The sequence below is a fragment of the Antrostomus carolinensis genome, unplaced genomic scaffold (assembly GCF_000700745.2).
Source record: "Antrostomus carolinensis isolate BGI_N321 unplaced genomic scaffold, ASM70074v2 scaffold7680, whole genome shotgun sequence".
In the NCBI taxonomy this organism is placed as follows: domain Eukaryota; kingdom Metazoa; phylum Chordata; class Aves; order Caprimulgiformes; family Caprimulgidae; genus Antrostomus; species Antrostomus carolinensis.
Window position 1 is genome coordinate 92,744 of NW_010286455.1, and position 25,945 is coordinate 118,688.

At 39.0% G+C, this 25,945-nt stretch overlaps 1 protein-coding gene across 1 annotated transcript in view; it reads right to left on the reverse strand.

The window, feature by feature from the left end:
• The window catches only part of MACROD2 (mono-ADP ribosylhydrolase 2), a gene marked incomplete at its 5' end in the record, with an annotated part of 84,153 nt that extends 58,432 nt beyond the window's left edge, over window positions 1-25,721 (reverse strand). Inside the window, 4 exons of the mRNA XM_029085693.1 lie at window positions 3,901-3,903; window positions 4,255-4,335; window positions 11,566-11,607; window positions 25,640-25,721. Coding sequence (XP_028941526.1) covers window positions 3,901-3,903; window positions 4,255-4,335; window positions 11,566-11,607; window positions 25,640-25,721 — 208 coding nt within the window. The remainder of the gene's footprint in view (window positions 1-3,900; window positions 3,904-4,254; window positions 4,336-11,565; window positions 11,608-25,639) is intronic.
• Between the last annotated feature and the right edge of the window lie 224 nt (window positions 25,722-25,945).

Sequence of the window (25,945 nt, forward strand, 5' to 3'; positions counted from 1 at the left end):
TCTACTCCATACTCATCATCTTTCATGGACAGAGCACAACTGATTCTGAGCAAGGCAGGAGCCTGCTGGTGATCTTCAACTCCTGACACTGCCGAGCAAGATTTCAGATGTTTGATGTTGCCCTTGAAAGCTAAGGGCTCAGCAGTGCAATGACCCCATCAGGCAAAGGAACCAACTCTACCAACTATCTTACAGGCGATTTGTGTTCATTTTGACCTTCCTGGCTTGGCTTATCCATCAAACTGTTCTCCTTCCCACCAAGTGAACAGAAAGCAGACAAAGTTCATCCTGGACGAGCAATTCCAACAGACCAGCTCCTCCCACATACAGTGGGCTCAGCTAAGGTGACCACATGAGACCAATCAATCTATCAGGAAGAATGTGGCCATTGATTTTGGAAGAAGTTTATGAGCAGCTGGAGCAAGACAACTTGCAGAGCTCCAGTTCTGTCTTCACATCCTTTGAGAGAGGGAAAGGAGGTTCCTGACCTCAGGAGGCACAGAAAAGGCTTTTGCTGCATGGATTGATTATCTTTCTCCTGGAGGAGGAGAAAGATCAGGCATTTATGATGGTGTTATTAGATGTATTAGTCATCTTTGATACAATATTGATCACCTGCAGACCATGGTGGGAACAGATCAGGCAGCTCTTGGGCAGGCTCCATTTTATATCTTGCTGAGTAATCCCGTAAGGAAAGAAAAGGCAAACTGTTTCGCTTCTCCCAGAATCAAGAAAATTTATTACACGCACCTTGCCATTCTGGAGAACGTTTGGGGAGGTAGCTAAGAGAAATAAGGAAGATTTTAAATTTTTGTTTTGTTAGACTTTTGTAAAAAAATGTTTGTTTTTGGACGGTGACAATCAGCAAGGATGAGGAACAGGTAACCTGTGGCATTTGTGCTAACTCATGGCTGCTATGCTGTGACAAATACTGGCAGTTTGTCTGTATAATTACTTTAGGATTGTGTTATGAAGCTACTGAAGTAAGATGTGCTGAGTTTTGTTTAGAGCCAAACATAATTTTCTCACCTGAGACTTTACAACCGCTCAGTCACTGACTGCACATGACCGAGGGGAAAGACAAAATTATCACTGGCTGATTTGACTCTCCCAAGACCCAGGAAAGGGAGAAGAGAAAAAAAAAAAAAGAAAATTACACTGTATGTTTGCACATGTCAAACCTGAAATACTGCAGGGAACCTGGGAGTAAAGAATGTTTCTCCATGCATCCAGTCTATTCATTTCCCTAGACAATAACCCATGCTACAATGAAAAACTACTGAATACAACCATTGATATGAGAATCTGCTATGCAGTTCACACTTACTTTTCTCTATCAATGGTCTGAAGGCAGAGAACAATATATCTAATAGCATAATAACAGACACCATTAATACTTTAGAGGTTCAGTATAAAATTGCTTTCATTAGCATGTCAAGTGTTTATTTGAGCTTACTGCAAAACAAGCTCCTTACATATAGCCACTTATTTGACTTTCCTTGATTGCAGAGAGGGTAATAATGAAGGAGCCTACTCTCGACGATCTTCTGTGGAGATTTTTACATGCACTGAAAAGATATTGCTCCATTACCTCTAACCAATGAACCAGCTTGGTGTGCTGGAGAAAAAATATTACAGTAGAAATATTACTGAACTCAGTGGAATAGTTTTTACAGACTGCCACAAGGGCATGCATGAGGCTGTTAAAATAGCAAGTTGTTGCCCCATCTTCAATCTAAAAGGACACTGATAACTAAGCAGAGGAAAAAAATATCTGTGCCACCCTGTACCTCAGTGTATTTTATTGCTAAAAGCTACGGGTTGGTGGTTTTTTGGTTGGTTGGTTGGGTTGGGGTTTTTTTGTTTTGGTTTTTTTACTTTGGGCTACCTAAAGCATGTTTTACCATGAGGAAAATTCAACAAAGTTGACCTCAAGCAGAGTTTAGCTTTATTGGGTTTTAATTGAGACTGTTTAAACACATTAGCTACTCAGAAGTTCTTTTTAAAAGAAAACAAAAAGAAAAAAACCCATTTTTTTAGAAATGAATACAAACTGCTACCTAAATAAAATTATTCAGACTTGTAGTTCTGGTTCATGTCACGTATTCGCAGCTTTCATAATCTTCAAGGCTTCTCACTAAAAGTTCTTTTAATTAGTCAAAACCAACAGCTAATAATTAGAACAGGAGAAACTAAATCCTGTTCTCAGACAAATGTGTGCAAATCCCATTTACTTGAATGGAAATGGCTCACAGGTGTGTTACATTAGACTCCAGCCACTCAGCAACTTTATAGGAATCCAGTGTCTGGAGACTAACAGCTTGACTCCTCTTCAAAACAGAGGCACAGGTAATGCCACAGAAATCTGACCCAGGTTTCTTCCCCAGCCCCTCTGAGCAAACACTTTAATTACTTTTTTTTTTCTTTTCTTTTTTTTTTTTTTCCCCCATCACAACCATCCTCAAGTCTAAATTTAGACTTTCAATTCTAAACATTACCAGCCTGATTCCTGCCGAAGGAGAAGAGGACTCTGTCACCAGCTAGATTAAATTCTGCAGCAGTGATTATGTGTTACAGGCCTCAATTCTGCATCAGCAAAATCTACCGTATGGTATCAAATTCAAGGAGTTCAGGCATTTTACAGCTCGAGGGTAATGCAATCATTCTATTGCCATGGTATTTACTTCACTCTTCCAATGTGTGTGTTTGTGCTCCACAAAGTGAACTGTAGGTCACCAGGAAACACTGACAGGCATAGTAAACTAGGAAACCCTATCTAGTAAGCCACAGCAGAAATAGTGGAACAACATCAGTTATTTTTCCAATGGAAGGAAAACCTTACAGTTTTGCAACGCTTCTCCCCTGCCCTGCCCCCCCTTTTTTTTTTGACACTGATACAATGAAAGCTTTTAGCCATACTCCAAATGAAAATATAGCATAAAAAACTATTATTGTTTCGCCTATTTAAGAATAAGGAAAACGACACCACAATCCCCCACACCATTTAGCCTGTGTACAAATCAACATGTGGTTTGTCATCGCTGAATTCTCTAAACCAAACATAAATTTGGTATTTTAATTTCAGCTAGGTTTAGTGCAGCATGAAAGGAAAGAAGACCCATCAGGATGAGAATTCTTGGGTCCCCCCACACCTTCCAGGCGATGACAGCTATTGCTTTAAGTACTTGCCATTAACAACCAGTCACAATGTTAGTGACAGGATGTTACTAGCAGTTACTTAAAGTGATAGATGTTAACATTTTTCTGCTCTTTATGACTCACACTGTACCCCAGTCAGAATATTTTAAGAGCCGAATGCACAATGCTGGGTCAAAATGATGAAGAACGTGGAGCCACTGGTTGAGGTGCAGAATGAGATGTGTCATTTGAGGAACATTAGGTCAAAGAGAATCCATGATAAGGACCTGTCATGCATTAAAGATCAAGGTTCATCCTTTTAACTATTTCACGTGAGGGGAATTCTCCAGCATTAGGGCATTTTGCTCTTCCACACATACGAGAGCAACGTGAAACTGCACTCTGAACACAAGTCTTTGATGTTAACATTTTTTAACAACTCTCCCAATGAGATACAGATTAAGAAAAGATACTTTGGTCCAATTTTAGAACAATGTAGACCACATTTACTTCTGTACACATAGACAAGCTGCCCTGTGAAGACTCAAGTGCAGCGAAGCACTCTTACAGGAACAACACTATAGGTACAATGTTAAGCACCTGTGACTTCTGACCATGGATAGATGTAATACACTGCATAAGCTCTTGAGCCATAAACACTGTAGCTGGAGTGGAATGGGATATAGGAAAAATTTCTTGTAGGAAAGGAAAGCAAGAATTTTATTGCTTTGTGTTTTGCAGCAGGTAGCTGAATTACCTGACCAACTTAACCAACCAGACTATGACCCTTGCACAACATGCATTACATCTTGTTTTATTAATTACATAAAGTCAGAACAGGTTAGAGATAAAACAGCAACATTTTCTCATTTTATATCGACAGTGATTAGTAGCCCATCACATAATAGCATTTATAATTCTGAGTCTACCTGGAGATTAAATACACTTCAGAATAATTACAATCTCATGATCTAGGCCAAAAGCAACTTTCTAACTGTGTGTAAAGAATGTTCTTAAATGAAAGTTTTCCAGTTCTTTCCCCAGAATTCAGAGTAAAATTTTCCCCCCAAAATGCAAAATTGATTAATATCTCTGAAAAGCTGCCAGACCACCTACCTTCAGCATCACCTTGCAGCTCCTCAGGCTGCTCTTCTTTGCTCTTTGTGGGAGATGGAGGCTGGGTCTTTTGTTCCAATCCTTCAAACATTAAAAAAAAACCCAACAAACATATTGTGAAATTATTTTATTGTATCAAATATTACTATGCGTGATATTGCAACAGTAAGCACATTTTACCTCAGCACTCCATTTAATTACTGCCTCATCTGTTATAGAAGTCGTAACAGGTATTTTTCAGCTTGGACTGGACTTCTGCTAACTTTCACATGACAGCAGTGAAGAAAGCTCACATGAAAATAACCTACTTCACAAGCTCTTAATTTCTTCAGAAATTAAAAAAAAAAAAATTTAATTTTTAATGTTTATATTACACTGCATTATGGAACTGTGGAGAAATAATCTGAATGAAATTATTTTTCCCTCTCAACTCAATCCTCCATTCAATGTTATAACACATTAACAAATGAATATTGACTGAAATTAGTAATGAAATGAAAGGTAGGGAAGCAAGTTTGATAGTGAAGTAAAGCTAAGGAAATTAAAGCTTTACGAGATAGAAATGCTCTGCTTGAAAAAATCCATTCCAACATTCTAGCCAGAAAGCAACAGGAACATGGAAAAAAAGGAAAACCTCCTAAGTAAAAACAGTAACTGAGGCAAGTGAAGTCTAAGATCTCCCCTATTTGTAAAGACTGAAGTTTACAGTGTTTATTATCAGTTAAACTTTAAAACTCATGATGTTTTTCTATATTTTCAGGATACTCTGTCATCTTAACATAAAGAATGAAATTACTGTCCGTTTGCTAAGACAGACCTCAAGGCATAAACTGGTAGCACAGAAAGTCTGTTAGTACAAAAGGTAGGTAGGCCAAACTGGAAATTAATAATAAACTGTATTTGTAAATTAAGACATTAATGAAAGCAGGTTCACTAATTAAAGTATTCTTCAAATATTGTCGCTTAACCATGAAAGCAGAGAATGGCAGACAATTAAAACTCAATTCATCGCACCTATTGAATCTATTCCGCCATGATGGCAAAATGGCTTTCTATCATTTGACTTTCTGTCAAATCTCCCAATTCCCTGTGGCCCAGTGAGGGTTTGGGTGAAGGAGAAGCCTAAAGAAAACACACTTTTCTGTGTGCTGGAAAGAAATCTTGAGCACTTGTAAGCAGGAAATTTAGAAGATATATGACCTTGTTTGATTTACCCCTATTGTCATGTGTGAGAAAATGAGAATCATGGTATTAACTCAAAGTGATTATCTAATTAGCAACTGGGAAAAAAAACTATCTACGTGTGTGTTATAAATTGCTTAAGTGTGCCAAAAACTCCCATCTCTTCTGGTGTCATACATACCCCACACAATCACCTACTCCCTATGTCACTGGATTTTTAAACAGCTCTCAGTGATCAGATGCCCAGTTCTTACAAAGGACTCAGCTCTGCGAAGAGCTGTACATACTATCCTTTTCTTTCCTTCCCTTCCACAACTACACATATCTAGAATCAAAATGCTGAAAGTTTCCAAAGAGGAGGCATGAAAGAAGTAAGGGAGCATGGGGAAAGGGAACTTGCAGGGTAAAGGGGAATATCGTTTTGGTTCAAGAGACAAAAAGAGAGCGAATCGTTGGCTTTGCATGGAGCCCAGGAAACTTGGAAATGTTCTCTGTCTGCCCTCCTGGGAAGCTGGTTATTCTACTGTTCTTACATCCAAAAAGAAGAGTCACAGATTGGGAAGCTGGCAGGAATTTATGTGATGCAATAGTTCAAATTGTTAACAAAAATTCCCAAATGGTGATCTGTATGCGAGTAACTAAATTCCATTTCACCTTCTTCATTTTAAAGAATGAGAATTACCCAAAAAAGCCAAACTGAATATTGTTCTTAAAAAAATTTCTAGAGTGGAATTTCTGCTTCATTATAGAATTTCATATAGTTCAGAGCATGAAGAGCCCTTAGTAAATAAAGCAAGTTTCTGCAAAGCAGAACATGCTTTGAGGTTTGGCTTGCTATCAGGAGGTAGAACTTTCCCAAGAGCACTGAACATAGGACATCATGTGTTATGTCATCACATTTGCTCACCTGAATTTGAAATTCAAATACAATATTTTGAGGAAAACAAGAGTTTTCAAGTGCTAAGATGAATTTATTTCTGGAGTGGTGAGAACGTAGGAGCAACCACAAGAAATACTGTGGGTCAAAATAAAGACAAAAACCATCAAATACAAACTTTGTCAACCCTTTAAAGGGGTTACTCAGGAGCAATGGCAATTCAGGTCAACAAGAACTTCAATACAAAAGAGAGATCCTGAAAATAACCAGGTTTTTAAAGGTTGATTCCTGCCAATGCTCTCCCATTTTTTAAAAAACTGACTTGAATATTTTAGTGGATCATATTGATGTATGGTTTCTTTGGCTCTAATGCCACTCTGAACTACCTGCTACATTCCCTTTTTTGGTTGACAATGATTCACTTCAGGGACTCGAATCAATTGAAGTGTTTCAATCAACACTCACCCCTCCAGTGATGAATTTTATCATCTAACCAATCTGTGGGGTTTGCTCCAGACCCACAAGTCAATTGTCAATCAAGTTTAAGTGCAAATGTCCAGCCACGTCTTTAAGGAGTATCTGAATACATTAGATAACATAACCAACATCTTAATTGACAGCACCAAGACAGAGAGGGAGGAGACTTACATTCAGAGATGTCGGAACTGTTACTATCTCAAAAGAAATGATCTTTTTGCACTCTATAAAGAACCTTAAAATGCTCACAAAAGGATCTAAAGGCACAGTCCCAGGAAAGCAAGATTTCAATCACAATTTCACTGCTTTTTAGCAGATTTCCCTTATTCCAGAGACAGAAAAGGATTTGTGCAGGCTTCAAAATAATGTCTTTTTATTATGGTCAAAATAGAACTCTTAACCCTTTCTGCTCTCCAACAGTATATATGTCTTTCAGAACAGTTAGCCAAATATTACAGAACTTTTGCCTGCAAATTTCTATTTAAAACCAGCACCCCTAGACAGATGTCTGAACTGTTTGTATTCAAAGCTTTTCTAATCATGGTCATCTGTGCAAAAAGGTTTCTGAGCTCTAACACTGGGAGAAATGATTCTTCTTTATAGGCTAATTCAGAGGGTCAACAAGCCACTTAAATCTCACAGTGTGTCTCCAAGTGAGCTATTCCCCAAATCCCTCACAACTTCCAAATCTCCCTGGTTACAAGTGATTGTTATTTTCATCTCAGAAAAAAAGATAAAGTCTCCCTCCAAAAAAAAAGTGTCCAAGAGTGTACACACAGTGGAACATACAAAGAAATTCTGTATTATTTATACAGTATTGTTTATTACAGGGCTTCCCTTGTTAGTGTGACTGACATCCTTCTGAAGTAATGAATGGGTGGTTAATTAGGATACTCAGGCTAGAAATGGGATAACCAGCAGGACATTTATTATGAACAACTCTTAGATGGGAAATGAGAGACAGTAGTGTGGCAACATTCATACAACTGAGGTCAAAATGATGGAGAATGAAGGTAAACAGGTTGAAGGAGAACATAGATTCAGAACTGAAACCCCTTTATGTGTGGAGTTTTGTTTGTTTGTTTGTTTGTTGGGGTTTTTTGGGGGGGTGGGGGTTTGAATGGTAAGAGAATTAAGTTATGTCAGTGCATAATAATACGATACTATTATGTAGGAATCTGGATTGTGCTTCTCATAATAGCCCACGCTTCTAAAATTTCCACATGCAATCACTGCAATTGCGCACACAATTATGGCAATATTAGGGCTTATTTTGCATGCTTCTGTGCATGGATATGTGAATCTGTGGGTATAAAAGCGAGGTCCTTCAGAAGTTAAAGTTTAGAATAATCTTCCCTTAATGGAGCTTAAAACATTAAGCATCATGACTCTGCAGTGTTAAATCACTGAAGTTAAAGGTAGACAAGACTATTAGGTCATCTGGTCCTTCTCTTTGCTTATGTAGGAAATCATTCATAAAGGAAAGCTGAGATGTAGAACTGCACAGGTCCATACCCCTTATTACTATATCTGCCCTTTTGACTCGAGCCATTCTAACAGCAAACTGTATGACATATGATAACATCAAAGCGCTTTAAATTAAATGGTGCCATTAAGTCAGCAGCTGCTACAAGATACAGCATCCAGAATAACAAAGTGATGGGTTAAAAATCTTGTGAGCCAAATGCCATTAAAAGAGTGGTTTTGAGTGTGTATAGTTAATAAGATTAGGTTATTTTTATTTTTAAATGTTTTTCTTATTCTAGTAGATCCAATATATGCAGTGACGTTATGGGATTAACTCGCTAAAATGATCATTCATACTTGTTGATTTTATAGTATTAATGTAGATATTAATGGAGATGACTATCTGGCAGATGTAATTTTGTATTTATTTTGAAAAGAAATCACAGGAAGAAAGGCCTTTCTGTGTGTAATGAGATATTTGCACTTCAGGGTGGCAGAAACACAAGACAGATTACTTCCATGATGTATCCTTCACTCAATAATACACACGTTTGGTCATCTGTTATTTCTTACTCACAGTTAATTCTCTAGCTGTTCCCAAGGCCTAATCCGGTGTGCACTGAAGTCAATGGACATATTCCCACTGACTTCAGCTGACATCAGACCAGGATCAGATTTTTTTACCTCTAATTCTTGCCACCAGGTTTAAATTAGGACTGATTCTGTCCTCCACCTCATTCTGCTACGTTCTTGGTACAGATACAATGAGTCTACATCTCATTCATGTCCCTGTACTTCTCCATGTTTTCTCTTGGTTCAATATTGGCCCTCAGAAACACCTAGTCAGTACAGGAATTTAGCTGAAATTTAGAATATCTGAATCTCTGTCAAAGGTCCTACACATGTGGTAGTCCACAACATGTGCTCTCCAGGAATCTGACATTTATTTTTTCCTTTTTTTCTTAAGCAGAGGAATTGGACAAATAACCCCAAAGCAGATTGGATAAAGACAGCTCAAAAAACCAGGGTCATCAATATTGGTGCCAACTGCTGACTCCATCTGCTGGAGTCATGACCCATGAAGTCAAGTGGAATAAAAAATGATTATTCAATTAATATCTTGAAGTGGTGACTAGAAGTTGCTACTCTATTTTTCCCTTAGAACAGTAAAAAGCAGATATCCTTCAAACTGATAAAAATCTGAGTATAAAAATGAAAACTCCCCTCAAAGCAACAATTATGTATGTATTTCTAGTTCCCACAAATGCATCCTACAATTATTAAAAACTCCATAAGCAAATAGGTCAAAAGGGCATAACTTTTGTATATCTACCCCACTACTGGAGTAGATACAAAAGATACTTCTCTTTAGCCATGTAGGTATTGATTGCTGACAATCAATGCACTGATTCCCAAAATATCTTCAAATTATTAAAAAAATAACCAAGTACATGCTTTTGAAGCTCATAACACTCTACAGGCAAACCTGTGAGAGAAGCTATGATCTCATCTATCTCATATGCAGAAACAAACAGAAAGGTAGGGAAATATCTTGCTCAAACGACTTCATTCAGTGATAATTTCCCAGAGCAGCTATGTAGCTTCATCTATATTAAAGAAGCTGTGAAGGATACAAGGCAAGAAAGAAGAGACCAGCTACTAAGTGGAAATGTACTTCCTTTTAATTCTAATTTAAAATTATTAAAAGAAAAGTCAACATAATTTGCATAATCTCCATAAAAGCAACGAGACAAAAAATGCAAAATAATTTGGCTTATAAAAGTATACATGCCATGATTACTGTAAAAAATTAAATTGGAAATGTTAGAGTAATACTGCTAATTCAACTGTAGGATAATCTTTGGCAAATGTTTGTTGCATAATGATGATCTTTATTTTTCTACTTTTATGTATGTACGTACAACTATATCAATCACACTAATTGTATTAAAATTTCTAAAAGTTCCTATACAGTAATCTTGACACCAAAAAGTAATTATAATTATATGTAATAAAATCAACAGGCCAGAACAGCCAAAAAAGAATGTGCTAATCCATCAGTGTAACACATATCTATCTGTATACCCGTGTTTTCACATCTACGCATATACACCATTCTTCAAATATTTCTAATTTCTAAGCTAATTAACTGGTTGCATAAATCATCATAATCCATTTGTCTTTAGGACAATCTTGCCAATTTAAGCAGCCAACACACTGCCTCAAAAGCTTTTACCTCTATTTTCTGGCTGGTATATCTCTGCCTTTCTGCATGTGGGTCTCCTTTCTGATCCCGTATCTTTTTGTAAAGAGAAGAACTGAAAGTTCCTGCAGAGAGGCTGGGCTCTCATGAGATCAGGGTCACAGAGACCTGGGGGACAGTGCAAATGCCTGGTGTACTGCCACGGATGGGTACTAGCTGGTTAGGAAGGAAAGGATGAGAAGAAGAGTAGGGGGAGCTATGCTGCACAGAAAAGGAGGTTCTTCAGTTCCCAGAAATCTCTTATGGAACAGGAGATGTCCATTGAGAACCTCTAGTTGAAGGTCAGCAGGGAAAGTGACACAAGGTGCTGTGGTGGAAGCATGTTACGAAAAGCCTGATCAAGTAGATTAAGCTGATGAAGTTCTCTACAAAAAACTAGCAGAAGCATTCTGACTGGAAGTTTTTGTCCTCAGGGGAGATACCTAATCCTCTGTTCTCTCTTTTTCTTGTTCCTCAGGCTTTTCTTTCCTTTATACCTATCCATCATTTCCACTTCAAGTTTATCCACATCCACAAACCTTAAACACTGACACTTGTTTTAAACAGCAAATTAGAAGAACCAGGAAAAAAAGTACTCTGAAATACTGTCCAATCAATTTCAACATATTTAAGAATTTGCATGAGAGTTTTGCTACCATTTTCATTGCAAACAAATCATGGCCACTAATCAGAATTGCAAATGATTCAAGAATTGCTGTATTCACACCTTTTTACAGACAAAGAGACTGTAGAATTGTAATTATTTCCCATTCATGTTCAAACTAGTTATTCATAAAAAGCAACAGAGTATCACCCAGAGGCTCATAACAGATGATGACATTAAAAAGGTAGTCTCAGCCATTCTTACCATGTACTATTTATTATCAGGGCTGGTTTGCCCCTGATAATAATGATATGGTAAAAACCAAAGATGGCTGTCGTAACATTGGCAATAAATTATTGGCACTGCTTATCACAAACAAGGCAAACAGTTTCAAGAATTCTTTCAGCTTGGTTAATGCTTTGGAGAAGCGATATGTTTTAGCACAAAATACTGTTTACTCACCTGTTTCTTCCCTCAGCTCAGTCCCTTCTTCATTAGCATCATCTGTCAAAAAAATTGAAAGAAAATTACTAATAAGAATACATGGAAATACCTAAAATGAAATATTCCACATTTCAAATTGCCAATATTGTAGCTTGCCTCCTCTCATTTAACATTTTGCAATGAGATCTGGAGGTGGATGGGAAAAGAAGCTTTTGATTCTAGTACTACCAGATACTGGAAACTTGGGGAACAAAGACTGGGAATAAAATTCTGCAAAATTTACAGAATTCTGCAAATTATGACTTGTACAAAATGAAATTGCATTCTCTTTTCTAGCAGAGTTTTTGGGTTATTTGTCAAGTTCCAGTTTTCTTTGTTTCCTGGGAACAGCTGGTTACTTTAAGAAGAGAATTACTTATCAAGAAATCATACCGCATAAAGAAGTTACTATAAATTTGTCAGACAGGACTTTGGTTTAAGGTCAAAAAGTTGCATTTTGGTAACAAAGGAATTTCTTACAGCAAGTTGTTTTGATGAGGAAAAAAAAAAGTTAGCCTTAGCTGTGTTCCTAACTCATATAGACTCCATTTATACCCTTTTAAATGGATTTGGGCGTGTGCAAATTCTGTAGCAAGCATACAATTTCTGTCTAAAACTTAAAATCTTTCAAACTTGCATATGTGCATATCATGACCACCATTTGAACCCAAAGAAGTTTTGAAGTATTATGATCAATGGCAATGGAAACTAACAGTAGTACTTAGGTCCTAATTCGCAGGGTCAGATCTTTACACTATAAACTCCACTGAGATCCAAATGCTGTGGCACACGCTATAAGGTTTAAGCTCTGCTTTCATCAAGATTTGGAGCCTGAAACTTTATGAAGTAGCATGAGAACAGAACAATTGGTTAGTAACAGAGGACTTCACTGGGAATTAAGTTTGCATTAAAATCATGAGCATGAGAATGTTCATGGATGCTTAAGAATCTGCAGTAGATGTATCTGTATCCATCCTTTTCCCCCTTCCATCTCAGTCAGACATGATCTGGAGGCCAGGACTTTCAGAAGCCACTAGACGACAGCAGGCTATGTTTCTCTTGAGTATGCTTTAGTCTGGCCCAAAGGATCAGGACTGAAAAAAAAGACACTGCACATTTTACTTCCTTTCTCTTTATTCTGCAAACAATTGTTTTGGAGATCAAAAAAACCGCATGGGCCCCTACTGTACAAATATAAATTTGTACACAGAAACTTTAAGGAGCTCTGACAAGTAATTTTTGAAGTAAGAAAATGAAAAATCTTGTTAAAGACAAAGGGAATTCTGTCACTGACTTCATCAGAGCCAGGATTTTCAACTGGAGTCCTGACATTTTTCAGCAAACCACTCAGAAAACATTTGGTTAACATAGAGATTATGAATTATTCAGTTTCCAATAACATGTTCTTTCCATGGAAGCGTTTATAATGAAACCAGCATGATAAAATTTCAAATTAATCTAAGACTTGACACTAAATCAGCAGAATATAATATCTTAACATACATATATCACCTGGTCTTCTGCCGAAGTTCGCAATTATAGTTCTGTAAGTGACTTGGAATACAAAATTCCCAAAGCAACAGAATAGCTTCTAAGCTGGTGATAATGGACACAGACAAGAAATTTGATGTTATTAAAAAGTAGTGAAGTCATTATGCAACATAATTATGAAGAGGTAAAGACTGCTTTTGTGAACTAATTGTGAATTAAAGGCTGCTTTTTCTGGGAAAAGGAACGTAAGTCTCACTGAAAGTCCTTTTACATCATTTCTGAAAATGAGAGTTGTGCTCCCAACTGCTTGGTGAGATGATCTCTAGGTCATTATGGTGCCTTTGAAGATTCTACCCCAATCTAGATCTGAATCTGAGTTTCACTTTGGCACACAGCACTCCTCAGTCACTTCACGTGTCTATAATTCTTACTCTCACACTATTAATGCATCCGGTGGAAGTGCTTTCCTGTCAAATACAAAGCAGTCTCTTTCACTGACCTTGGTGTGGCTGGCTGAAGTGATAAACACCATGTTTAGTTGCCGGAGCTCTATGCCAAAACCAATTATTTGAGATAAAAACCGGTGGTTTAGAAATCTATATCCAAAATTTATTCACTTTCTGCACAAAAGAATGATATTACAAGCAGTTTCTTGGTTACTGGTTCTGAAGAAGTAAAAGCAAGTAAAAATACTTTTTACTGAAGCTCTACATCCTTAATATGAAGCAAAATCAGTCCCAAGACTGCTATAAATTAGATTTGAAATGCCTAGATTTTTTGTTTTATGGTTTTTTGTTTGTTTGTTGGTTTGGGGTTTTTTTTTTAATGCTCCCTATACATTTTTTTACCCCATCCATGGGAAGCCTTCTAGAGGTTTGCTTCAGTTTGAAATATGTACCACAGACAGTCAATCCCAAAGCAAAATTGAGTAAAACCACAAGAAGAACCCAAGAGTCAATCTTTGACACCAACAAACGTTTCATTAAAGACATATCATCAATATTTCTTGCACAAACTTCTCCATTTGAAATATCAGAGGTGAGGTCCTCTGTAACTCTCACCCTTACTCAAGAGCTGTTGAAAAATAATTGACTAGGAAAACATGCTATAACGTGTGCACGCATGTACCCACTCTTGGTTACTCTCTTGTCTAGAGAAGTAGAACAGTGATCTTTCATGTGGCTTCCCCATTAAAACCCTGGATTTTGGGAAGCTCTTCCAAGATGACCTTGCTGGAAAAGGAATGACAGACGTTGCAGCCTGGAGTGAGAGGAAAACCGAAAGGGACTCCCTGCAAGGGTCAGCCCATCCTCGAGAAAACTTGCAACAGTATTTAGAAGGCATAGGATACATGGAAGCCATCTAATCCAAAATGTGTTGCATGGTTTAGAGTGCAAAATTTTCCAGCTTATAAATTGGGCTACAGTACATAAAATTAAGGTATTAGATGAGTGATGCATGGAGAACAGTTTCCAGTCAAGTATAAAATAAATTACAGTTGACAATCAAGCTATAGTTGAAACTTGCCCTCTAACTCTCATGCTATCTGGGGTAACTGTATCTCTAAAGATCACAGAGCTTTGCATTTGGGAGCAAGTTGCTCAGAGCATACACATTTGTATAAGTCATAGGCTCCCCGGTGGAGTCATGTACCAAGTGATGCCTGTTACTCTTTCATTCCCCTCTCCCTTGTTACCTGCTGAGCTCTGTGAAACAGAAGAATTGCACCATACCTGCTCTTACTGACCCTGGAGAAGGAGATGCCTTCTTCTGTCATACACTTTTTTTTTTTTTCTTTTGCCTTGCTGGTCAGGTTCTTTCTCTGTCTCACTAGTTGTTGCATACAAGCAAACACAAGCCAGATGGTTAAAACCATCAATCTGTGTTAAGATTTATGTTAGGAACAGAGAGGTGAAAGGCTCTAAATACCGCTGCTAATCCCCAAAGCCATTAAACCGCCTCCTCCTTGTTGCTCATGCTTCTATTTGCGTTCTTCTTCATGTTAGCAAGCAGAGAGTCAACACTATACAAACACCTTTTATTTTTAACTGTGCATGCATTGAAGAGCTCTTACACAAAAGCCAGCTCCCCGCTGCAGGAGGCTGCTGTTTCATCTGTATTCAGGGTTTGTATCCCGGGCTGCCGGTGCTCCCCCAACAGCACTGCATGCTGCTAACTTCCTCCAACCTCTCCTCAGCTGCCTTGTCTCATCCTTCAGGATTTGTTCCTTCTCTGAGGATTTTTCTTTCCCAATTTCCAGACTTTTCCTTATTCCCAGCCAACCCACATGTCTAAGTCTGCTCCTCCTTGCAAGTGTGGCTCCATGTAATGAATGTAACCATGGGATGGGCTAGGGAGGTACTGTGGGACTAGACCAAACTCCCCTCTGCAGCCTGTATACACGTGCACTGGCAACCAGAGCCATGACTTGGGCAGAGCTCTATGGGGGGTTGAAGATGGTGATCATACTGCTGATGCAGTATGATAAAAGAAAAATCAAAACAAAACAACCCCATGAAAGGTTTTAGCACTAACAGCTGCAGCCATCCCATTAAGCTTATTTGCTATACAAAAACAGTGGTCCAGCTGAAAAAGTTCCTGCCCTTGAGCATTTGCCTAGCAGGTACTTCATGATTTGCCTGTACAGTTTCCACTACAATAACAGAGGATGAGTAGCACAACAGTCTCACAACATTCAGGAAAATTGATCCCATTTTGGGGCAGCCTCTGCTTGCTCAGATTAAAAGTTTCCTGTGTCCAATCTTGGAGTGGGAAGCAGCATGGGTCAAGGCACCCGCCTGATGCAAACTGTCTAAACCATCATAATATCAGATTTTCACCAGCTGAAAAGACCAAGTGGGTTCTTATTCTCCATATTTCTCTCCACCACACTCGTCTTTCCAAAACTTTCTCTAAAAGCTTCACCCACCTATCTATGTGATTGTCTTAGCATCCTTAGGGAGCTTTCTAATCATGTGTCTCACATCTATTTTCAATCCTTAGTAATTTAAAAATCACTTTTTGATAGCTTATGACCCCTGCTGCTACCCAACAAGAGCTTCACAATTGGGTACAGGCTTTATGTCCATCTCAGCCTAAAAGACTTGACATTTTTGTAGCACAGTAAACCACACGAGAACACCCTAGGGTTTGATGAAGCCCAAACATACACATGAGGTTTGCAATAACCTAGGACATTATGAGCATTTTGAGTTGTTCTGATCCCTCCAGCTCAGTTCTCCACTGGGAGAATACAACAGATTAACCGATCACACAGAAAAAGGGAATGTTTTCTTTGAGCAAAAGCAGATTGGGAAACCTCTGCCAGATGAGATCCACTAAACCCAGGCCTGACTCTTTTCACATCTACTTGTAAAAAATTATATTTTCCATAGAGCTTACCCTCATCCTCATTGCTCATAAGAGGAAGAAAAAAGAAAAAGATAAAACAAAAAGATCCTTAAGAAAAATGCACAATTCTTCTGCTTTGGATGAACAAATAGGGTTTCTTTTCGTTCTGAACATTTGTATCCTTTAATCATGCAATCCTGCATATAGAGCAACGGACACTATATAAACCTCCACCTGACACTAAGCAAGTTTAATCAAATTTTTTAGTTTGACTATAAAGAAACTTCCACTGATAAGCTCTGCACATCCTGGTCTTACTGCAGCACTGGTGCAGTTTTTCTTCCTGTGTTGCTTAGTTACACCAGTCCCACAACACTGGAGTCTCACTGAATGTAAAATGTGTTTGTAGCTTTTGAAGCCGTATCAAATAGAAATCCTTAGTACCAACCTCCTAAGAAGTTAGGCACTGTTAGGGTTTTTTTTTTTTTTGTCACCACATAGATGGCTTCTTTTATGCACCATATCACTTGATCTGCTGCAAAATACACATACTCATACAAGCCTCAGCTGCACAGAAAGGTTACGCAGTAGCTGCTGTTCCCACTGCGAGTGAGCTGGACAACATTGTTCCAGTACAGGAAATGGTGCTTACAGCCAGGATCAGATTTGGATTTCTATTTCCCAGATGCTTCTACTTTACACAAAAGGAATGAAACAATCCTTAGGAAAACATACATCAGTATTTAAAAAAGAACCTACTGCAAAACTTCTTTATTTCCTCCCTGACCTAAGATACTGAAAACAACTGAGTTCTGGTGACACAAGTGCTCAAGCGGATCTCTCACCCACATGTATGCTAATGTAGCAGTCATCTACAAAATGGTTTTGCATGTGGCAACACATTTCTAAATACAAGCTTCTAACAAAACCTCATCAGTAGCCTAAGGTAGAGGCAACCAAATGAGACAAACACAAATTTAACTGCATCCTTTGCAATTGGAAGCACTTCAGCACGTGAAGCGACTCAGTGTCAGTGACTGGAGAGGACAGGTTATTTTTGAGCATGACATAAAATGCATTTGGAATGCTTTACATGGGATGCCACAATATGCAACACAGCAGGAAGAAAAGATCCCTGATCAAAGGTGTATTCATGTAAGGTATTGTACAGAAAAAGCTTCTGTTTGTTCACCTTCTGGTGCCAGGCATCTGTGTGCACAGGACTGAGTGCAGAACAGAACAGCAATACATTTCCCTCCCCCTAGCAGCCTCTCCCCTAGCCTAGGGTTACATACAGACCGCAGTGATTAACAGCCACTGTTGGACCAGTCCTCTGTTGGTCAAGCTAATCCTCTTTTTAACTATATTTAAGACCTTTAGGCTTCATGGCACCTCATAGCAAGCATTCCTATACTCTGACTAAGTGTCAGATGAAAAACTACTTCCTTTTCCTTGTTTTTGTCCTGATTCAATCATTTCCTGGGACACCTTGCACTTCTTGTGTTACAAGAGATGGTAAATAATTGCTCCATTTTCACTTTTTTAATTACCGCACTCATCATCTTCCCTATGCTCTCTCTGTTAACACCTGCAGCAGTCTGGTCCTTGCAACTGCATGACCCACGGGCTTTCAAATGCATCCTCATCACCTGCCACTTTGCTGCTTCAACACGGCACTTATCCAGGTGTCTCCCAGGAGCTGGAGAGCTCAGAGGTTTGGAACAATTGGACAAATACATAGAAACAGCCATTTCCCCTGAATTCTGGATTGACTGTGGGCTCTGTTTTCAGTCTCACAAAAGGATACCAGGAAAATGTCTACAAGATGTTACTGGAGCAAAGAAGAGGAGTCACCACTTAGCGAAGGAAAAGCCCCTGACAACAGCACTGAAATAGGTTACGGTCCCATCGTCTGTTCATATCCTGCTCCGAGCAGTGCCACTGCTGCTATCAGGAATGAGGAGGCAAAATATTTCCCAGACCATACAGTAGACAATAACACAAGCTTCTGTCAAACCACGTACAACCAGAAGATCCAAGTCCCAAGTCTGAGGTGACCAATGTTGTAACACATAGAAAAAGTCTAGAGCAGTGCTCTCTCAGGAGTCAGACAGGAAATAATTCAGAAGAGATCATAGCAGGAAGTTTTATTATGATTCAAACTGAAGCAGGAAACTGTCCATTAACATTTTATTAGGTCTTGGAAACCCACTGTCATGTTAGAAGGTGCTAGGGACCTCTCTTGGTCTGCATATCTCTTAAGATGCTGAAAATATTATCTGAGCCATCGATCACACACTCTGTCTCCCAAGCACCACTCCTGAGCTGCCTCTTGTTCATCCTCCTGCTCTACAGACTATCCTGAGGATACAGTCACTGGCAAAAGGGGCTAAGACAGAAAACCTCAATGAGTGGTAGGACTGGCACAGTCATTGACATGGCAAATGAAGACAAAAAGCCATATAAAACCTTCAGTTCACACTTTTACAAAGATCTTCAGGCTTTTAGTTAGTTTGAGATTTTACAAGGTAATTTGTTTTGGACACATTTTGAAATGGACAGATATTTTAAGCGTTATGGTTTTATGAAACTTTTGGATTGAGAACAATTTTTAGAGAATCCTATTTATGTTGCAGTGTACTTTATCAGGATCTCCAGGTACTCTGAGAAAGAACTAGAGCAAAGTCAGGATCCCATTCTGGAGCACCTGCTGCTCCAGCTCCCCTGATATGCCCATACCCATATGGATAGTGCTTCCTTCAAAGCCTTCGCTACTGAGGGACACGGAACCATCGTGGGAAACAGAGGGGTTGTGCTTCTTCCCAGCTGTTTTGAATTAAGTCCTTCAGCAAGGGGGGCTTGCAGAAGCCATCTGAAGATGACATCCTCCAATATAAAGACAGTTCAAAGGGGTGCAGAGAGTATTTTGCACCCATGTGAAATCTTCAGTGTGCCAGAGCTTCTCTAGAACCACTGCTGCCTTCCACCCACGGAAAAATCCTCACTCATCTCTGCCTGAACATAAGACTCCCCCACCAGATTTCCAATCTGGGGGGAACGTTAAATGCTGGCATGGAGTCCAGAGCAGGCCAGATGGCTGTGAATGCATAAATACTGAGTGATACCCTGATACAATCTCAATACATGGCTCTGGAATGGAGAGGGATGCATGGTCATGCACCATCTCATTGCACATTCACTGTTTGAAAGCCAAGCAGGATCTCCAAGTGACAAGTCAAAAGTTTCACAAATCAGAGAAGCCCGAGTGTCCCAATACAACAGCAGAGATTGCAGCTCCATCAGAGCTGTGGGGTCAGGTAAGTGAGACTCGTTTCACTCCTTCCAGTAAACAGGCATGGGTTGCAGGTGATTCTTCCCACAACTAGGGCACAGGCCAAAGACTGTGACACTGCATCCCCATCTGCTGCTGCTGTGGCCAGTCACTCTGGCTCTGTCCCAGCTTCTGCTCAGCCACAGAAGGGTTTGTGTACCCATGGCAAGTGTCTGGACACAAATGGCATCCATGGCTTCATCCATGGCCTCAATGGCACAGAGGCTCCATGGCATCCGCAGGAACCTAGCCCATCCACAGTGCCCTGAAAGCTTTGTGAGGGAAAGCAGTGAAGAAAGGAAGATGACACGTCTGACTGCCTCTAGTTTAAACCTGTGAAAACACATGTGGTTATCAGCTGTGAACATGGCAACCTGAAAATTCTGTATGGAGACAGGAAAAGTAGTTGCAACCACAACCTTCAGGAAGGCCCTCATTGATCAGGAGGAGAAGGCCAAAGGGATTTCAAACTCCCTGAAATCTTATTCCCTAACATCTCTTTTGGGGGGGCTCCAAACCCTGGTGGCCTGAACCAGTCAGGAAAACGAGAGCCTCGTGACTTACGAAGCAAATCACTACCCAGGTGAAATCTCAGATAAAGGATATTGGGTACTTCCAGTAAACTGCTTGGCACCTATCCACACAGTAAAATAAAGCCCATAGCAAATATTTTGTGGAATATATTCAGGTGATGAATTAAGGAAACGAATTGGCTCATGAACACTGTAAATGCAAATAGAGAGGTTAAATGTATCAAACGAATTACCCATTTGATACAAGATTACTTACTAAGGGCTAACTTATGATTCCTTTGCTCACACTTAGGACCGCTTCAGCCCCAGTGAAGTTTGCCATATTAAGTGGAGAGGGCGAAGCTTCTTAATACCCGTACAGAAATGACAACCTCTGCTTAAGAGTTCACTCACGTATTAGTGCAGGGATCTGCCTTTTTAATACAAAGCCCTTCATTCAGCCATTTAGACAGCTTCCAATTTGATTCCAAGGCTGGTAGATCTCTAACAATGAATTTCCTCTGCAATTGTAATATATTTGCACATTTATGCACAACTAGAATGCTGTGCATCCTCCTCAAGTCACAGGAGGATTAATACAAGACAGTAGCTCTTATCCATATGCTTTGGGTAGGGGGGACAGTGTTTCCATCAACCAGGATAAAAGCAGGAAATGTATTAAATGTCATAACCTGGAATAGAGGGGAGAGAAAATTTTTTCAAGATGAAGCAATTTCTCTCTTTTTCATAATACCAACCGATACGGCTCCAAAGAAATGAACAAGCTCTTGGGCTCAGGATCCTTTCATTAGCTCTGAAAGGACACAGAGTCTAAAAGCTTGCATCTTCCATCCATCAGTTGGTCTAATAAAAGTGCAAACCCGTCCTCTCTCTAACAATTTTAGCGATGCTTTAGTGAAGTAATTTTCTTTACTCTGTTTAAAGTAGTAAGAATGTAATATAACATTGAATGCTACATCTTCACACTATGTACCCTCTATAACATTATTTTTGTCTAAAGAACATTTTCAGAAAAAATTATTCCCCTCTCCAATCCACTGGTAACAGGTGGTAGATTTAGAAAGACTTTAAACGTTACAATTTAAGATAAACCTTTCAAAATATACAACAGCCAGCATGAAAAATAAGCATTTGCCAAAGGTCACTGCAAGATTATCTATCTGACTTATTAAGTAGCTAGGAATGCACACCATATAGGAGGGGGAAAAAAAAGGTATCTTTGCCTCCAGCTGGCACCTGTTTACAAATACTTTTAATTTTACTCCTATGAATAGCATCCTAGAAGTACATATTACTGTAAGGTAGATGTTGGTAAATCTAGCTTTTCAAGTGGGACTGTTTTTATACCATTTCCTGGTCTTATCTCTCTCTCTCTGTATACATATCAATAAAAATAATGCCTAATATCTAGGCTCCATGTAGAATTCTGATAGAAGAAACAATGAATTCCAAGAGAAAAAAAATGGCAGAAGTATCAGCTCCTTCCCCAGAATGCTCACTCATAATACTAGTAGCAATGAATTCAGTGATATAAGAACTACACATCTGAGCCAGAACTGCAGGCAAGGATATTTTCTTTGCCTGAAAGATATGTAGAAAGACATTCTCTCGGATTAAGCAGAGATAATTTCCCAACACAGCTGAAGGGAGAATGGCTGGACTATCTCATTCCATTAGGAGATAGGACTCAATTGGTAAAAAGAGAAAAAAAATAAATCAGTTTGTTGCACCTAATATGTTACAACAGTGATCCATCTTAAGCACAGAAGGTTGGTTATTCTACAGGAGCAGTCTTCCACCCTCGCTCTTTTTCTATCAGAGCATACAAAAACTTCTCAGCCAAACCTCTGAGGTTCAACAGAAAATTCTGCCTGAACCAATACCCTTTGCTTTCTAAACCAGTGCTTTTCTGGACAATCACAAGGATGAGAGCCTAAATTTGAGTTAAAGATTAGGTGGCACTCCCCCTTGGAGCATGCTGGCTTTAGCTCAGGTTCTGTACAGGGTATTATTGGTTACTGAGATTAAATCAGAAATGATGAGACTGTGACAACTGCTCTGTTACTGAACAGCTTTGCTACACTCCTAAGACATGAAATTACTTAGAAGTCTGCTTCTTCCCCCTATATATTTAAAGTTTGCAAATGACAAGGCTCTTGGCAGTTGTCTTAGTATCAGTACTATTACTTGACTAATTTCTTTGGCATTCCACTTGCAAAATAGGCCTAATGATATGTTCAACTAATGGAACAATTTCCCTGTATCTATATTCCACTTAGTCTAATGCACTGAGGTGTAACTCTAGCTTCATTTCATTATCACTTGACTAGCTCAAGCACTTGCATGTCTTTTTGGATTTATTAATGCACCAGGTTTAAAGTAATAACTATTTATGTATATAACTCCATGAACATTTTCCTCTTTCTAAGCATTTTTGTCCACATCTATTAAAGCAGATATATTTCATAATGTTTCTGATTGTGAGACACTTTAAAAATATCTCAATGTTTTTTCTCTAAGCTTGAAGTAAATCTCAGTGTTATTCTCTCCTATGAGATAGTGCCCTATCAATTCAAATTTAGGGCAAGTCTATCCTTAAAGACTTTCATTTCACTACATTAATAGATTCATCTAAAAGCAAAACAAAACCACCAGAGTTTTGGCAATTCCTTCTACAGTCTAAATATCAGGACTTTATTGCCAAATGCAGAGACAGTTGCTAATTCCTTGACAAAAAGAGCCATGTTATCTAAGTGTGCTGTGCAAGAAACCAGTCCTGCAGAGAGATGGACTATCCCAAAAGCAGGAGAGCCTGCTGATAACTTGTCTAAGTCTACTACATTAAATGCAGATGGCAATTCACAAGAGACCAGAAAAAAGGGAACAAACAGCGGACGTGATGGCCATTCAGTAATCACCATCCAGACTTTCAGCTGATGTTCTCACCAGTAGGCTATAGGCAATTTAGGATGGGGCTGACACTGACATCTGTTGAAGTGGTGGTACCCCACAGAAAAGTGCCAATTCAAGTTGGCAATGAAAGGCTGAGACTGTATATTAATCATGAGGGCACTCCTCCAGGAGAAAGGTCCAGATACTGGCCATTTCTCCAGGGACACTAATGGGAAGTCATTTGGGTAGCATGTATCTTTCCTGCTTCACCCTGTCTCCTCACAAGTTGAAGATCTAAGTGACTCCTATAAGGGCACACCAAACATCCGTGGTGATACAAGACACTAAAATCAGATTGCCTGAAGCACTGACTACTGATCTAACAACAGGAAATCCTTCACCGAGTCAGGGATAACTAAACCATTTCCTTTTAAAGCTCCAGCTCACCAGCCAGTAGGTGCTCAGCTCCTTCTGGAAACCAGCATCACTGAAGCACATCAAAACTGGTATTCAGAATCATCAGTTCTAAGAAAATTACAGCGGGGAGCCTATGAAAATGGGTGGTAAGATCTTTTAGCAATCTATACCTAATTATGACTGCTGAAAATTAAAACATCTTTCTCAGGAGAGCTGTCTGCATATGCATTGGATCAACCTTTTGCATAGTCACATACCTGCAAACCACTGGATCTGCTGCACCTTAGATGGTCCCTATCACAACCACCTCTCTATGGTCACATATTGAATTCCCAGTTTCAGTTCAAGCAAAAAAAATTGTAAAAAGTTTCTATGCATGAATAAATGTACTTTTAAAACTATGGTATAATTGATCACCTATATAATGTGGTGCAATGCAGTTATAAGTCTTCACATAACATGACACTCAACCACGCAAGTCGTCTGTAGAAAGGAGTTCAACAATGTCAGGTGCTGAAAACCCCGAAGAAGAAATAAATCTCCCATCTTCCTCTCTTTTCCCCTTTGGGCTTGCCATGCTTCAGCTCTGAAGCATCTTCTTGCCTCTCAGGCTTTCAAACCCAATTGAGTTTTACATTTGTAACAACAATGCCAAGGTTTAATCCATGATTTCAAAGACTTTAACAATGAAGGTGAGTATTAATACTCTGATTTGTTGACAAATTGACCCTGTAGTCTACCCTCGCTTAATCTGAAGGGCAGGGACAGAGTCAGCAACAGTAGGCAGGATACTGTCACTTTATCCTATGTGTTGGGGTACACTGCTAAAAAAAAAAATAAATTAAAAAAAATCACTTAATGAATAGATTAGACATGAATGCAATCTTTGAAATGCATGTTTATGTGCTCCAGAAAAAAATATTATTAAGCAGTTAGACACCATTCTATGCTACCTGAATAATTCAATAGGTCTTTAAGTTTCAGCTGCCAACCATTGCAAACTGGAGATTACAAAGTCATCTCCAAAAAGCTTTGTTCTAGTGAGATGAGACAAACATCACAATTTCCATACTACCAGCCAAAGTGAAAGGAAAAAAACCACTGTGGCTACAGTGACAACACAGTCCTGTAGAATTAATGGAGACTCACAACACACCAAAGCTCTGCTTCCTATTACTCAAAGGCTCTTTTCCACCAGACAGACGTACAGCGTGGGGAGTATTTAAGTGACTGCCACTTCTGAAACGGGTGATAAAACAAAATACTAAAATCTGGATCTTGTCCCATATACTAGGACTGATGTCATAGAAAAGAAAATAAAATGGGAGAAGGTTGATAAAAAAAGTGAACACAGATTTCTAATAATAGATGATAAACATAAATCACAGGCATATGGGGGGAGGGAGATTAACAAATTTACTGCCCACCAGGTTTTCTTAAATTCTAGAAAGTAACCTCCTGTGTGAAACGTAAGATGAATGGCTAACATTTCCCACGAGCTCCGCTGAGAGCCATCTTTCTCCCATTGATTCTTGCACAGGGACAGCTCAAGTTTAAAGTTCTCATTCAGACACAGTTGGGCTCTAACCCCTGCGGTATCTTTTCAGACCCAGAGAAACCCTACCAGCATCGTTAATGAAAGAGCAAAGCATGTACAAAGTGCATGGAAAAGCAATATACACTAGGAGCTATGTACATTAGTGCAAATCATGCCCTTCTCAGAGTCAAGACAGCCAGAGCCACACACCAGATTTCGGGAGGAGATATGGATACAGCAGAGACTGGAGAAAACAGCTGTACTGAGCATACAAAAGCAGGCCTTGATTTTGCAAGAACAATAACACAAGTAGTTTTACCAGTTCACAAATTTTAAACCGCTGCATTTATCCAGGATCAGAGCCTTTATGTGCAGCTGATCTTTAAAGAAAGTTCACATTTTAATATTTGGCTTAGGCAGGGAAAGAAGAAAAGATGCCAACTGTTGTCTTTTTGCTGCATCATTTTTTAAAGTCAGATGGCACTTGATTACTATACCTACCTAGAGGGAAAAACTCGCCCATTTTCTTCTTGAAAATTTTGTAGTCAACCTCCAAAAAGACGCAGAAGATGATACGATCCACCTGTAAAAAACAAAATTATTCACAGTGAAATGATTGCAACCAATAAACATCGGCAATAATAATTAATAAAAGCAAAGAAACTTTTAAACCAACACTCTTTTATGCTCCAGGCAAGCAAGAACATCATAGGGATGCATGTTTTGACTTCACTGTGCATCTGTGTTGTAATTTATAAAATAACATTTGCAATCGCAGCTCACAACTGTATTCTTTGTTAACTGCCT